The sequence below is a fragment of the Limanda limanda genome, chromosome 7, assembly GCF_963576545.1.
Source record: "Limanda limanda chromosome 7, fLimLim1.1, whole genome shotgun sequence".
Lineage (NCBI taxonomy): Eukaryota > Metazoa > Chordata > Actinopteri > Pleuronectiformes > Pleuronectidae > Limanda > Limanda limanda.
Genome location: NC_083642.1, coordinates 6178696 through 6193362, shown reverse-complemented (window position 1 = coordinate 6193362; position 14667 = coordinate 6178696). Strand labels below are relative to the sequence as shown.

Sequence of the window (14667 nt, the reverse complement as noted above, 5' to 3'; positions counted from 1 at the left end):
ACTATAAGAACACAGTCAAATTGTCTGATTGTAAAACCCTGGAGTTGAAGGGAGACCACACCCGGAGGGACATCAGCCGCGGCCTCGTGGTGAAAAGATAACGGCCTCTATCGGTCGTCCACAGAAAGGAGCAGCAGATCTCCTCCATGCTGATAGGTATTGATTGTGACTCACAGTGAGACATTGGTAACTGCTGTCACAACACGACGGCTCGATAACTGCAGCTCAGATAAAGCAACACCAAAAAAAAGGAGGCGATGTTGGGACAAGGAGGAGAGGAGAGGAGCAGGGTTAACGTTTCCTGGTTTATCAAAACTAGTCCCAGGCAGGTTTAACTCAGAGATCAACCAGCCAACGTCACTGCAGGTTTGAATCTGTTCTCTCCGGTGTGATGCAGGATAGAGTCACTGTGCAGAAGTGGAGAACCAGCCTGACTCTGTCTCTCATTATTGCTTTCCCCCACCCGGTCACTGCTCTCCTGTTATTAGAGAACCAGGCGGTACAGGATCCAGCATCCGAACGTCACCCAGTGGCTCGTCCAGCTCAGCTCCGACCACTTCTGAATGGTATGATGGGTGATATCGTCCTGTAGGGGGCGGTACAAACAACATAAAATGAATAGGACCCTGAACATTAGTCTTTATACCTTCCATTCAAAACATCTTTACAGAAAACGGGATTCATAATTCATCTGGTGTTACTTTATGAGCGGATTTAGAACTAAAGTAGAGCCACTCATCATTATATAACATCGCAGTACACGTGCCTACTGAACTATAAATACCACAGCTGTAAGCTCACATTTCTATATAGCATTTCATATGTCCAGACCACATAGGGCGCCGTATGTTTTATGAGTACAGGCTGTACCTAAACATTTGGTGACCTTCAACTTCAGTGTGACACAACTGCCCCCCCTCAATAGGAAACTTCAAACACACACACACACACATATATACTGTACATGTGCAGTTTCCTTTGCCTCTTTCAAACTGCACGCAAAGCTTTTCTCCTTTTTAAATGCAGTTACTTACTTTTTTTGTTTTGCTGTATTTATTATACTCTGCTATTCTTTATCTGTTTCTTATCTCTGAAGCCTGTCCCCCCCCCGCCCTGCTGCAACCTGTGAATTTCCACTCAGGGGATCGATACAGTCTTATCTCATCTCACCTCATCCTCCTCCATGTAGTCCACACTGGAGTTGAACACAGAGCCCAGGTACGTCAGGTGGAGGAGTGCCAAGGCGCTGAATGCTATGTTGATCATATAGACCCACAGCTCCTGCAGAGGGACAGATGGACATATTGGTTGTTATGCCTGTGTTGGGTTTTCTCTCATAAAGGACCTGACAATCTTTAGTCTCAATCAGCTTCTTGTACGGTCTTGAAGAAACACGTAACCCGAGCGTTTGACTGTTAAACAAAAAGTAATAAATAACATCTTAATATCAATGATGTCCAAACTTTAACTTTAATCCTTGCACGTGTTTTAGTTAACATTTACTTTTAGAGATGAGAAATACTTGAATATTTTTAGGGAACATGTTGTCCAGTTCATGCAGGCTGCTGCTGCTTCACATAAATCATTATTTCCTCTCCCTGCTGCTCTTGATGTGTGTAACCAACATAACATAAGAGACATTTGTTGGGCATCGTGTCAGTAAACTCCTAAAATATATCTTCTGACAGCACAAGACAGACCACAGAGACTGCAGTGTTTTATGGTCTTCAAATTTTCTTTTGGCATTAAACCATCTTATTAGATTTTTGTCTAAATCCAAGGGAAAAGCTTATACGAGAGAGGTTTATTTCTCATATTTGTGTTCGAGTAGAAGGGTAAAAATAGAGAGCACAATTTCTGGATGCGAACTAGGCCAGAGGGTCTAGGAGGGCGGCCCCCTTCGAGCACCTCCTGCTCTGAACACAAGTGCCAGCGCTGACTGCGCCGTGGCCATTTGCAGGAATGAGAGCAAACCAGGTAAAACACTGCAGTCCTGTGGCGGGAGCTGAGATTTCAATTCATGCTGCATGAGGCAACATGGGAGTCACACAAATTCAAAACAGAAAAACAAATCCTGAAATTAGTTTTAAATTGGACGGAGTTATAAAACTGATAAACAGTGAAATAATAATATTAGATTAGCTAAGCATGAGGACTGGATAGAGGGGAAAGCTTGGCTCTTGGCGAGATTAGCAAAACCCAAATTTCCCTGCAGCCACAGTCTCTGTATGGATTAAACAATCAAGATACAAAATGTTCATTAATGAGTTTTAGAAGTGCTGGAAGGTGTTTTTGATTTGTTATTTTTGGACGGAGCCAGACTGTTCCCTCCTGCTCGCACTCTCTATGCCAAGCTACGCTGATAGTCTCATTCATTACCTCCACCAGGGTTAGTCAGCAGTATAGACCAGACCTGGTGGAGGAATGTGGTGCAGGTCGGGAAAGAACACATTAAATTCTGCGTGTATCCAGATCAGATCAAGGAATTGCTTTCACTTTCTTCCATGAATGAAATCAGAGGGAACTGATATCTATGAGGTTGTGATTTGGTGCAGCTTGATCTGTAAGGGGCTGCTGGGCCTTAGTGGAAGTACATACATCAAAGCCTTTATTGTCATATCTACAGTCCCTGTACAATGAAATTCATTCTTTGCCTTCCACTAGGAATACCAGGTTTTTTAAGTTAAAAAAATATCAAACAAAGAATTGCAATAAAGCATCATTGCAATATAGTGCAATAGACAGTAATGCAGATTTATTGAATCTATGCAAAGACCATAAATCTGCATTAATCGTGTCAAACTCTTGGCAAACAAATAAGTGTGTTTTCAAGAATGCAGATCTAATCCTTTAACACTGAAGCTCAACTGAAGAGCCCACTGATGAATGAGAGGTGATGAAGCACTTCCTCTCAACAAAGGAGAAGGAGGAGAAAGGTGCGTTCTACCTTTTTGTTTCGATGGGTGCAGTTTGCCTGGCACTTCTTCGACAGCACACAGGCGTTAAAAATGGCAGCGAGCCTCTTCCGCAACACTGCAACAGAAAAAAACGAGACCAAAGCATTTACATGAAGCTCGAGGAAAAGTTCCCCTTGCAACAGCGAGAGATAAATTACAAGCACTGCAGTGAACAGAAACACTGTGTAATGGTGGGTGCAATTAACCATTACTGCAAAGCTAAGCACCTTCGTGAAATGGAAAGGTTCTAATGTGGAAAAGAGGCAGCGTGAGGCACAACTCTCACCGTGTTCGATGTACGTGATGAACCCCAGGGAGAGCAGCACTGCACCCAGGTGGAAACTCAAACCCTAACCAGTCACAGGAGTCGGGATTAAAACAATTCCACTCGTTAACACACAGACACTTTTAACGTTTCACAGCACAGGGTTTGATTGCATTCTAAATGGTTCCCACTGTACTCACGTGCAGGAGAGCGCTGGCTGCGTATGTCACCATGATGGCAGAGAAAGTCCCAAATTTGAGAGCACTCGTAAAAACATCTGTGAGACGAGAGCATCGGGCTAATGGTGAGAGCGAGTCCATAATGAGGCCATTATGATTCCAATCAGGATGAGAACGAAAAGCAGAACCAGCTGCTGCATTTTTCCAAGCGTGGTGACTTACAGGTGTGCAGGAAGCGAGACATGGGCAGGTTCCAGGACGTCACCACCTCCACCATCGACCGGGGGAACTCTATACTCAGGGGCTTGGACACGGCCATGTCCCTGCAAAACAAACGATAAAGCATGATTACGAATGTGAATAAAGAGAAGGGAGTTTTATTGTTGATATTACACAAACACATTCTGACCATTTGAGGTTGTCTTTCTCCTCGGTGAAGCCCGCCCCGGCCAGAGTGGCGGTGGTCTCGCTGAAATACCCGACAAAGTAACTGCTGAAGTGGAAAGACATCGTGTTCTCATACGCCAGCAACCACCTGAGAGAACGACATCAACAGAGGAAGAAACAGGCAGATATTAGGTTTCACTTTCAAGTAAGTTCCAACTTCATAAATGGCTGAATTAGAGAAAAAACTAAAACACATACTTTGCCAGTGTTCCTCTGAGGAGCAGCAGAGTGAAGAGAGAAGATGCAGCAGTTAATGTCAGTGATACAGATTTAATTTCATACGGCTCTTATATTGACTGACCATGTGAGGGGCTATGTCTGGAGACAGATGTTCCTGCAGCACATGTGGCTGCACAGAGAGGGGGGGGATGTGGATGCATGCATGCAGATAAAGAGGATGAAATGGTGAGAGGATGATGAGCAGGCAGCGTGTCGGGTATGTTCAGAGTCAGAGAGAAATAAATTACCTGATCTTCCTCCTCTTTTTACTGAAAAAAAAAAAAAAGGATGGGTTTAATCCATGAGAGATAAGTGATCCAAGTTAAATACTCTTTTGTACTTTCACTCAAGTAAAGAGGTTTAATCAGTTCTTATACTTTAAATGTGGCCCAGGACCAACTCCGAATCTGGAGTGATCGGATCTCAGGACGCAGATTCAGACCTGAACTTTGACCACTTGAAATCGGACCAGTCAGGACAGATGTTAACACCGGGTCTGAACAGAGACTCACCTTCGCAGTAGCTTGTTTCCGTAAACAGGAATGAAATAAGGGAAGAGGTACGGTGCTACACAGTTGGAAACAACCAGGCAGACCTGACTCTTCACCCAGCTCGCAGACACTTTGAAAAACCACGAAAAGCTCTGAGGAAAGCAAAGGAAATTAGCAGCTAGTGTCAGGATCCGTCTTTTAAATAATCCTCCCCCCCTCCACCTTCATCCATACTGAAGAGATAATGTCTCACACTTACCAGCTTACGTCCGTCCAAAGCTTCTTTGTAGCTGTTGAAGCTGATCCAGGGACCGAAGATGACTGTGCCCACGAAGTAGATGTAGCCCATGAACTCGATGGGTGAGGGGACACTGGAGACCACGCCCCTGTCCAGGTCGAAGGCCAGAGAGATGGCTTTCATGGCAACTACCATCTGTGAACCTGGAGGAAGGGCAAATCAAATCAGCATCAATGCAGACGAAAGAGGGAAATTATCGCTTGTATCTGGAACGTGTCAAACGTAGATGCCTGGGACCCACCTCTCATCTTGTGCCAGTTGGTGGTGTCCATCATGTGCAGCTCTCTGTTAATCACAAAAGAACAGAACCAGTTTTGACGCGGCATGAAAAAGAAAAAAGATAGATGGATAGATAGATGGATAGATAGATAGATTACTTTATTCATCCCCAAAGGGAAATTAAGTCGTCATAGCAGCCGGTATATTTGAATACAATAAAATACAATACAATATAATAAAATAAAAAATATTGAGGTAGAAAGAATAAAAAAACAGAAACACAAGATAAATAGGTAGATAAGGTGCAGTGGCAAGATGATGGTAATAGTACTGATGATATGATGGTAATGTTATTGTTAGACAGTATATAAAAATAGTACAGTATATATCGTATATAATATAACATAAAAATATAGTTATATATGATAGTAATTATACCAATATAATAGCAGTATATAGCAATAATGGCAGCAACAGTATATATAATAATAATAGTAATATAATAATAATAATTATAACATGTGCACATGTATAAATATGTGTAAATAGACTTATATATACAAAGAATATACAGAGAGTATGATATAATATATGATATGTAGTAGAGGTATAGATATAAGTATTTGACTATACAATAGATAATATAAAATACTATGAGTGTAAGAATATGTAGACAGAGTGTGCAAAAAAAGAGAGAGATTGCAGCGGCAGCTTTGAAGCGTTCACTTCGAACACATGCTTGAGCTGTGTGCTGAAGAGCTGTCGACTATCAGAGGAGGACTCGCTCACCCCAACAGCAGGTAGATGAGCACGGTGATGGAGAGGAAGGTGCCTCTCATGGTGGAGTGGCGGCACAGGAAGAGGAAGAGGTAGCAGAGCAGGCTGAGAAGCACCACCCAGATCATGTGAAGCTCAAAGAACAGGTAGAGAGCGTAGAAGCCCCCGGCCACCGTGCCCAGGTGCTTCAGGAAGTGGGGGAGGCCTGGTGAGGCAAGATGAAGGGAAAACAAAAGGGCAGCAGAGGTGATTACGCTGACTCAGACAATATGAAGGCTGAATCACACTGACAGGGCACTGGCCTCTCACCTAACATCCAGAGGAGCCGGCACAGCAGGCAAATCACCAGCAGCTGCCACACCTGCTCCAGGCCCTGCTGGGCCGTGGGCAGCAGGCAGCCATGGGCCAGCTCCTGGAAGAACTTCTGTCGGCTGAACGCTCCCATCTCCAGACCTGGGAAGGGAAGGAAAACGTTACAGCAACAAGAACAGCCACTCTGCAACAAGCATTTAAATCGATGGATAGGCAGACGGGTCAAAGTTCAGGGATATTCGCTGCAATCCAGTCAAAAATATGGTTTTATTACGGAAAAAAAAGAATAATAAACAAAGCTAGAGTTTATTTAACATGCAGGAATTAATGACCCCAGGATAAAAACTCCCCCTCTCTCCCTACACCACACACTGTCTGAACCCAATGTTACCATTCACTGTAATCATAATGATAATTTCAAATAAAAGCCGACCATAACAAATCAAATGATATAACTAAAACATAAATTCCCAGTAACTGCATTCATAGCTCCTACATAAAGTAAAACATACGTGTACTGCAGGTAATCTACATATGCAGGCTTGCAGGTGAGGATGGACTCACTTGTCAAACGATGCACACCACTTCAAACTTCAAATCCCAGCATGCAAAGCACCTCACTTGAAATCTGTGCAGACCCATGCAGTAGCTGTCAAGACTTTCAATGACGATTAGGTTAAATGAGGTTTTTCTGCATGCACATATATGATGCTCATATGTTTCGTGTTTTTGTAATGATTCCATCAAATTGCATCCATGGGACTGAAACGTTTTTGCAGGACTAAATGAAATGTGAGGATGCGAGCCAGCCTCAGAACCACAGCACAATAACAAGGCCTCGTGACCGCTGGACTGGTGAAGTGGTCGTTTCTCTGCAGAGCAATGTGCACGAACACTCACTATTCTGCAAAGGCTCTCTCTCTCTATCCCTCTCTCTCTCCGCAATGCGGTGGAGCAGAGCGACGAGAGGACTCACATCTGGTCAAACAAGCAAATGCATGAACACCGGAGCATGTGCAGCTTTGTGCCTGAGACCAGAGAGCAAAGCATCGCAGGGAATTCACTGGAGAAAGCTGCTGGAACAACTGCTGCCTCAGCTCCATCAAACCAGCGGCTCCCCAGCCCCCCACTCATCAGCAGCAGCTAGCCGGACGCCCCCGGGCATGACAGCGACCCTAACCCGGGGATCACTCACCCTCTCCGGGCAGCAGCTGGAGCTTCCTCCCCTCCTGGACCCAGTCGCCTTCCCCTGCTTCCTCTGCGCCAAGTTGAGTGTTTGCACCGCCGCTGCACTTTCACACACACTCGGTCCAGATGATGCTCATCCGGATGACTCCCATTGTCACAGCATCAGCACCACTCGGAAAAAAAACGCGTCGACCAATCCGCTGCTTGGGCTCCGAGCACCTCAGCCAATCGTGGACGTCGTTGGATTCCAGTGACAGGGACGAGGACCAATCAGAGAGCAGCTTCCAGCATTAGCCCGGGACCCTCCAGCCAATGGGAGGAGCAAAGTTGTACAGATGGACTGGGATGCAGAGAAATGCACAGTGGACATAAATAAATAACACAGGAGCTGCTTTTTTCTTTGCATATATTTGTTTATTATAAATTCACATCAGAAATATAAAAAAAACAGCATCAATAGACCAACATGAATTATTGATTTCAGGTGCAGGTTATTTATTATATTTATGTTCATCAAAATGTTTTATAAAACTGTTATTTTGTGTAATGAAAGCAATAAGTCTCCATTTTTGAGAGAGATTTATGGCTTATTATTTTTTCTTCAGTTAAGCAGGTGAGATTAATAATGAATTTTACAAGGGAGATTATGGCCAAGAACAGCACCAAGTTATTGTTTCTAGTGCCACCAGCTGGACAAACCTTGAAAAACACACATTTTGCCAGTAAATCTATTTCCCCCTAAATTTCTTCCAATAAAAAAATCCAGCAAATAACATACAGTTGTTTTATTTCTGGATATAAACATTCAGTTAAGACATTTTTCAGTTTGTTTCCTTCGTCCAATAGAAAATCAGCCTGATTTGTACACCTTGTAGTTAGAATGCATCGAGATACATCTACATGTTAGGATAGTCGTTATTTATCTACTTTAGTGAATTTAGGAGATGAGGTAAAGCAAACAAAATATAATTTGCCATTTCAATTTCTTCCAAATTTGGCCTTGATGCTTCAAGGGTGCATGTGTCGAAGGAATGATTTTGTTAATACTTGTGTAATAAAACAAGTTATTGATTGACAGACGGTAAATCTCAAATTCTAGGCAGATGAAAAGGAAAACTCATTAAACTAATATGAAGTTGATTGGAAAACGTAGAGTATTACCAGCAGGTTTGTAAGTTAACAACTGCTTTAATGCCTCTAAGGTCGGTCGATTAAAATGTTTGGTTCAAATATGTTTGAATTGTTGTGAAGTGTCAGCAACAAAACGTCAGCTTTGCAACAGGCAGGCAGCTTGTGTCGTGCTAATTAACTTAGCACTTTAAATCAGAATCTCAACTATCCAACTTCTAAGATTTTAACTCTCAAATACTGGAATTTATAAACATTTCTATGATTAAAAAAAACAAACAATGTGTTAGAAAACGTCCTGCAGTTTCCCCATGTCATGACCATTCTTTCAAGCCTGTTTATAACTCAGACTAAAGGGTTTATTACAAAGTACAGAACATAGCCTTGCATCACTAGTGGTTAAGAAGTGACAGAATCTCAACTAACCTGTTGTATAAAAAATAGCAGCATGAGTTCAGTCACTTACATTAAAATGTATCAGATTCTGAACCAGGTTAAGGCTACAAATGCCAAAGAATGGAGGTATTAAAGTGTGCAGTCGTACATTCAGATGTGTATAAAATGAGAACAAAACCATAACAAAATATACAGGTGGCAAACGTAGACCAGAACAATAGGTCCTTCCCCAACAAGCCCACGTTAGCTTATGTTTTAGTTCTAGTCGGTGCCAAACCTCAGTAGGTTAGAAAGAACAAGCTTATTGGCTTTAAGATGCAAAACAGTCTTTAGTAAAACAATGTGCAGGACAGATTCCTGCCTGTGTCTCAAGGTGAGAAACAGATCTTATCCCCCAATAGGTTTCGATCAGACCACAATCTCCAGGTCATAAGCAATTCTCCCCTTTGGGACTGGCTCTACGATCTGCTCTACGATTTGCTCTACGATTTCCTCAACTGGAGAGATCGGCCGCTCACTTGGTTCCTCCTTCACAACCTTCACTTCCCCTTTTGATTTGCTTAGGATATACTCGTAATTTCTTGTAACCTGAAGTAATGCCGACGTGAGGTACTGAGGTGAAAAGAGCTTAAGTGAGGATGGGAGTGTAGGAGGTGGCACAGCTGCAGCCGAGGTATACGAGTTCCTTGAGCTCCCGGGATCTGGTGGGGGGGGACGCGACGCAGAGGAAGGGGCGGGGTTTGTTTTTTCTCTGACTCTTTTTTCCGGCGTTGGAGGTTTGAACTTGTGGGTCTCGGATAAACAATGAGGGTTTGGAGGTTTATGCACTTTAGTAGTAGTAGTAGTAGTAATAGTAGTAAAAGTAATAGTAGGACCTCTAGGCACAGTAGTAGTACTATGAAGAGGTGTGGGCACAGTAGTAGTAGGAGGAGGTGTAGGCACAGTAGTAGTACTAGGAGAAGGAGGTGTAGGCACAGTAGTAGTACTAAGAGAAGGTGTGGGCACAGTAGTAGTAGGAGGAGGTGTAGGCACAGTAGTAGTACTAGGAGAAGGAGGTGTAGGCACAGTAGTAGTACTAGGAGAAGGAGGAGTAGGCACAATTGTAGCATTTCTCCTCCAAGGTTCTCCAGTCATGGCGCCAGGTTCCCAGCTTTGGTCAGACTTCTGCTGCACTCCTTTCTCTGGCTTCACATTACTCTCCTCCGTTTGCAACTCGTCATCGGAGGACGCTTCTCTAAAGTCAGTAGCCGGACGGAATGGGGTGTGATTGTGACGTCGACAGAACAGGACGCCACACTTGCCGCACTTCCTGCCGTCTTTGACATGCAGCAGTTTATGCCGCTTGAGGCAATGATATGAAGTGAAAGATCGGTCGCACATGTTGCACGGAAAGCTGGGCTCCTCGGGTTTTACACACTGGTGCTGGGTGACAGCGGTCTGATTTGTGAATTTCATTCCACAAGTTCCACAGGAAGAGGGCGTTTCTTCTTCATCCGGCTGTTCGTCTTCTACAGGCTGAGCTGCAGTGGTGAGGTTCCGGCTGCACAGTTGGAACTGATACCCACCTGCTTGTAAAATCAGAGGCTCTATGACCACGACAAGATTCCTGACTGCTGGTACTAATGGGGATGTCTTCTTTGGGCTGGAGGTTGTTTGAGATGTGATTGTACTGGCTCCTTTTTCAGCCTCAGCCACTTCAGTCAATGTTTCCTCTTCCTATAAAGTACAAACATGAAGATGAGCGATAGGAATGGAGCATAAAAGAGAAACTCACAACACAGAAACAAGAAAAGACTCGATATTGCAGAAGAATAAGTCCTACAGTCACAGCCGAAGCCAACTTTTGTGCCTTCTAACATGATAATAACAGAATACAAGAGAGATTTGATGTGTAATAAACAGTAATGGCAGAATAACACAGCTGTTACCTTTGCCTCTGACGGGGGGGACGGTGCCTCCAACTCTTGTGAAAGTTCACTTTCACTTTCCATCATAACAGGCGCCTGCTCGTCCGTAGGATCAGCCTCAGGTGGAGTCTTCATTTCTTCTTCTCCTGCCTCTTTTTTATGGCAGTGCCTTTTTTTTAGCGTAAAACTATGAAGAACAATTTGAATATGTAGTTTATGTGTCAAATATGTATTTGTAACCGTAAAGAAGGAAAAGCTAGCTTATTTCAACTGTAAAGATATTGTGGACTAAGATTCCCCCAAAAAATGGTGGCAGGATGGGACATAACATTTTTGAGCAGATCTGAAAATAGAGGCGGGTCGAGGACATCACTTTCTTTAACATTGCAAAAAGCCTATTTCAAATTTCTCATGGAAAAAATAACAAACAGGCATATTTAGGGAACTAATATCTATGAGTGTGTGAAATCTGGAATCTGGAACTTAAATCATTCCACGTATAATGATCAGTGAAAGTATGAACCCTCATTAACGTGGGTCGGTAATAGATCAATAATTATCATATGATAGTAAACTATATTGATTAATAAACTTAACAGTAGGGCCACATTGCACAGTGACTATTTCTGCATCAGGTAGATTTTGATGCCAGAACTTTTTGTACTTGTCGGGATTTAACATGTGTGTTTGTTTACATGTATTTCTACAACGAGATAATCATGTCCCCGACTTATCTTAACTAACCAAACCTTCTAATAATGATTTCCACATGTCTTACCGTCTAATTTTCTTCTTTCTGCCCTTTTTGATGCATTGGAACACGGAGGGATGTTTGATGCCTTGGAACACAGAGGGAATAAAGTCGACATTGTTGCGGTCCAGTGACATCTCCCCTGTGAGACATGAAAACATGCAAAACGTTTAAAGCTTCAGAGTAGAACACCATCCTCCTGTAAAACCAGTTCTCTTCCTCTCGGGCTGCCGGTGTTTAATGGAAAACAACTTACAGGAAAGGAAAGGAGTGTGGATCAGAACGCTTATCAGAACGCTTGTTGAATCTAACTCAATTAAATCACCTTTCTTATTCTTGTACTTTTCTAAAAACAGCCCTGAACTTTTCTTTAGTATTTCTTTAGTTCCTCTTGAGTGTGACTGTTAGTGTTTGTCTCTGTGACTGGAATCTGGGCCAGACTCTACCTCTCTTTCTTCCTCCCATTTCCCCAACTTGCCCCCATCCCACTGCTCCATCCCCTCCATTTTACATACAAGAAACATACATTCAAACATTTATAAACATACAAACGTTTATGAACACCCCCAAACCACAATCAAGGGTAAAGAAAAAGAGGCAGAAATCAAATAACTTAAAATAAGATTAAATAAAATAATTAAAAAAAATACATATATAAAAATATAAGAATAAACGGAAGTAAATAAAGACATAATTATACAAATAAATAAAATTTAATTCCCCATCCACTTCTTTTTATTGTCTGACGTGATCGGACATTAAAAAGACATGATTTTTAACTTCAGCCTTATTTAATGAACATAATTATGTATCTTTTCCTTATTGCTCCTCATGTGTATCTGTCTGAATCCAAATACACAACTTTCACCACAGTTGATGTTCAGTACTTTTTTAAGCCCCAATGAGACAAATTGTGATTCTGAATTTGGACAATTCAATTAAAAGTTGATTGATTGATTGATTTGATTGACAGGGACGGCAGCACATGCCCCGCCCCCCCTCTCCTGTCCTCAGTGGGTTTTAAACTTTTTTTTAAACTCTTATTATCTTACCCGATATAAAATGAGCTCCACAAACACGAGGGCTTCCGCTCTGTCTCGTGCTGCGGGGGGGGTTTCCTTTTTGAATCCATGGTTGCAGCGCGTGCAGCCACAGCTTCCGCCTGTGGACCTGGAACGGCTTGGTGCCGGACGGGATCCGGTGGAACTGTAGCTTGCTCTTGCGGGACGGTCGGTTGAAGCAGTCCGCCACGCAGCACGACGACATGTTGGCTCTGAAAACAGCAGAAAGCTAAAGGAAGCTAGCGAGCAGCCATCACTTCCGCTGCCACGATGCGCGCGCATTCTTCGTCTTCTTCTACTTCTTCTTCTTCTGTTGTTTAATGGAAGTTGGAGGAGAACTTTGCGCGGTGCTCCCCCGTAAAGATTATAAACTGGGTTAAAACCGTTTTGTTTTTTTTAACAATATATTTATGGAGTTTTACATATAAGAAACATACATTCAAACATTTATAAACATACAAACGTTTATGAACACCCCCCCCAACCCACAATCAAACACTCAGGGTAAAGAAAAAGAGGCAGAAATCAAATAACTTAAAATAAGATTAAATAAAATAATAATAAAAAAATAAATATATAAAATATAAGAATAAATGGAAGTAAATAAAGACATAATTATACAAATACAAATAAATTAAATTAAATTCCAATCAATAAAATCAAAAGCCTAGATAAAATAACGTTCTCTTATTCATAATATTAGTTAGTTACAAATAATATATGTCCCATTAGGTGCTGCTATTTTATTCTGTTTCACTCATTAATTTCTACTCGGTCGCTTTCCAAAAATTGCATGAAGGTGTCCCATATTTCCTTGAATTTACTGTTTTGGTTAAAACAGTTTTATTTCAAATTTAACATTTAAAAAACAATCAGGTAACAAAGTAGTTGTGTTGTATTTTATTTTCTCTAAGTCAGATTCTATGACCTGAAATTAGTTTTGTGTTTTAATCTCCACTCTATTTATAATATATATTGTTTTATAGTTTAGGTCTATTTAGTTTTATTCTAACTTGTACTTACTATGCATTATTTCTTTGATTTGGGGATTTTATAACCCCAGTAAATAGTAATATCTTTCTTCACATACCACTTCTCAAAACAAAGTGGCATCACAAATATAGGACACACAAGTAAAATACATTAAAATAACATAAAAGAAAATTCATAAAAGAATAAATAAAACAAAAAAAACTCCACCAATTTCAGCAAGATCCACCCATAATTATAATAAAAAGTCGAATTAGATAAAATCAGGAAATGCGCCACATAAAAATATGTCTCGAGCGTCGATTTATTGGATTTTATTTTGGGGGAATTTACTTTCTTTTTTTCCATCAGCATATAAGCAGGGGCGGCTCCTGGCATAGGCGAAGTAGGCGGTTGCCTAGGGCGCAAAATGCCGAGAGGGCGGCACAAGGGACTGATTTATCATGACGTGACACATGCAATATAAACCAAAACATTCACATCACAACATCATCTTCTAAACCCGGGGACGCACCGGAGATAGAAGCGCAGCGAGGCGCCACGAAAGCTGTCCGCTTCCTTTCCGCGCCCATGTTAAATAATTGGGCTGTTCGCACCGGCAGCGTTGTGCCGGGAAGCTGCGGGCAGCGCCGCGGCCGGCTCGCGATCTGCAGCGAGGGTTCCGGGGTCTGTTCTATTTTTTTCGCTCGCTGCGAGCAAATCGGGCCGGAAAACACACTGAAAATTGATATATTTCAAACGATCTATCATGTCATTACAGATATGATGTCGGAAATGGCAACAGTGTTGTAAATGCTGTTGTGGCGATCTCAGGGTATTCTGCTGTGACTTTAATCCAGGACACCGGCAGAGTTGTTTTCTCAAACATACTTTAAGGGCCGCCGTCATTTGCGATCTCGGGCAGCTGATCTTTTTCTTAAACAGACCTGCTGGATTCACCTGGTTTGTTGACAAATGGGTCCGACAAATACCGTGCTGGTTTGTGGTCAGCGAAAAAGTGACGTGACCGAGACGAGCGTCTTGACATGCATAAAGCATGAGTCATAACGCAGAGGATCCTGTAATTTTTCAAAATAAAACGG

General features: G+C 42.2%; 1 protein-coding gene across 4 annotated transcripts; it reads right to left on the bottom strand.

Moving 5' to 3' along the window:
* Positions 1–484: 484 nt before the first annotated feature.
* LOC133005683 (protein-serine O-palmitoleoyltransferase porcupine-like) lies at positions 485–6297 on the bottom strand. 4 transcript variants are annotated; one of them, XM_061075439.1, is made up of 14 exons: positions 6162–6297; positions 5865–6057; positions 5098–5141; positions 4818–4999; positions 4580–4710; positions 4316–4336; positions 4047–4061; positions 3811–3936; positions 3624–3724; positions 3423–3499; positions 3244–3307; positions 2948–3033; positions 1171–1281; positions 485–586 (listed from the first exon to the last, which is right to left on the bottom strand). In XM_061075439.1, the coding sequence occupies exons 1-14, from the start codon at positions 6295–6297 to the stop codon at positions 485–487; spliced, it is 1389 nt and encodes a 462-aa protein (XP_060931422.1). The 4 variants fall into 4 exon arrangements, with proteins under 4 accessions (XP_060931422.1, XP_060931420.1, XP_060931423.1 ...); XM_061075437.1 differs by lacking the exon at positions 4047–4061; XM_061075440.1 differs by lacking the exon at positions 4316–4336.
* Between the last annotated feature and the right edge of the window lie 8370 nt (positions 6298–14667).

What these genes read in the sequence shown, in the direction of transcription:
- LOC133005683 (XM_061075439.1), bottom strand. Translation starts at nt 6,297, where the DNA reads ATGGGAGCGTTCAGCCGACAGAAGTTCTTCCAGGAGCTGGCCCATGGC. An exon ending in GAGAAAGACAACCTCAAATG is followed by an intron (nt 3,725 to 3,810) that starts GTCAGAATGTGT and finishes TTTGTTTTGCAG; the next exon opens with GGACATGGCCGTGTCCAAGC. An exon ending in GTCTCGCTTCCTGCACACCT is followed by an intron (nt 3,500 to 3,623) that starts GTAAGTCACCAC and finishes CTCGTCTCACAG; the next exon opens with ATGTTTTTACGAGTGCTCTC.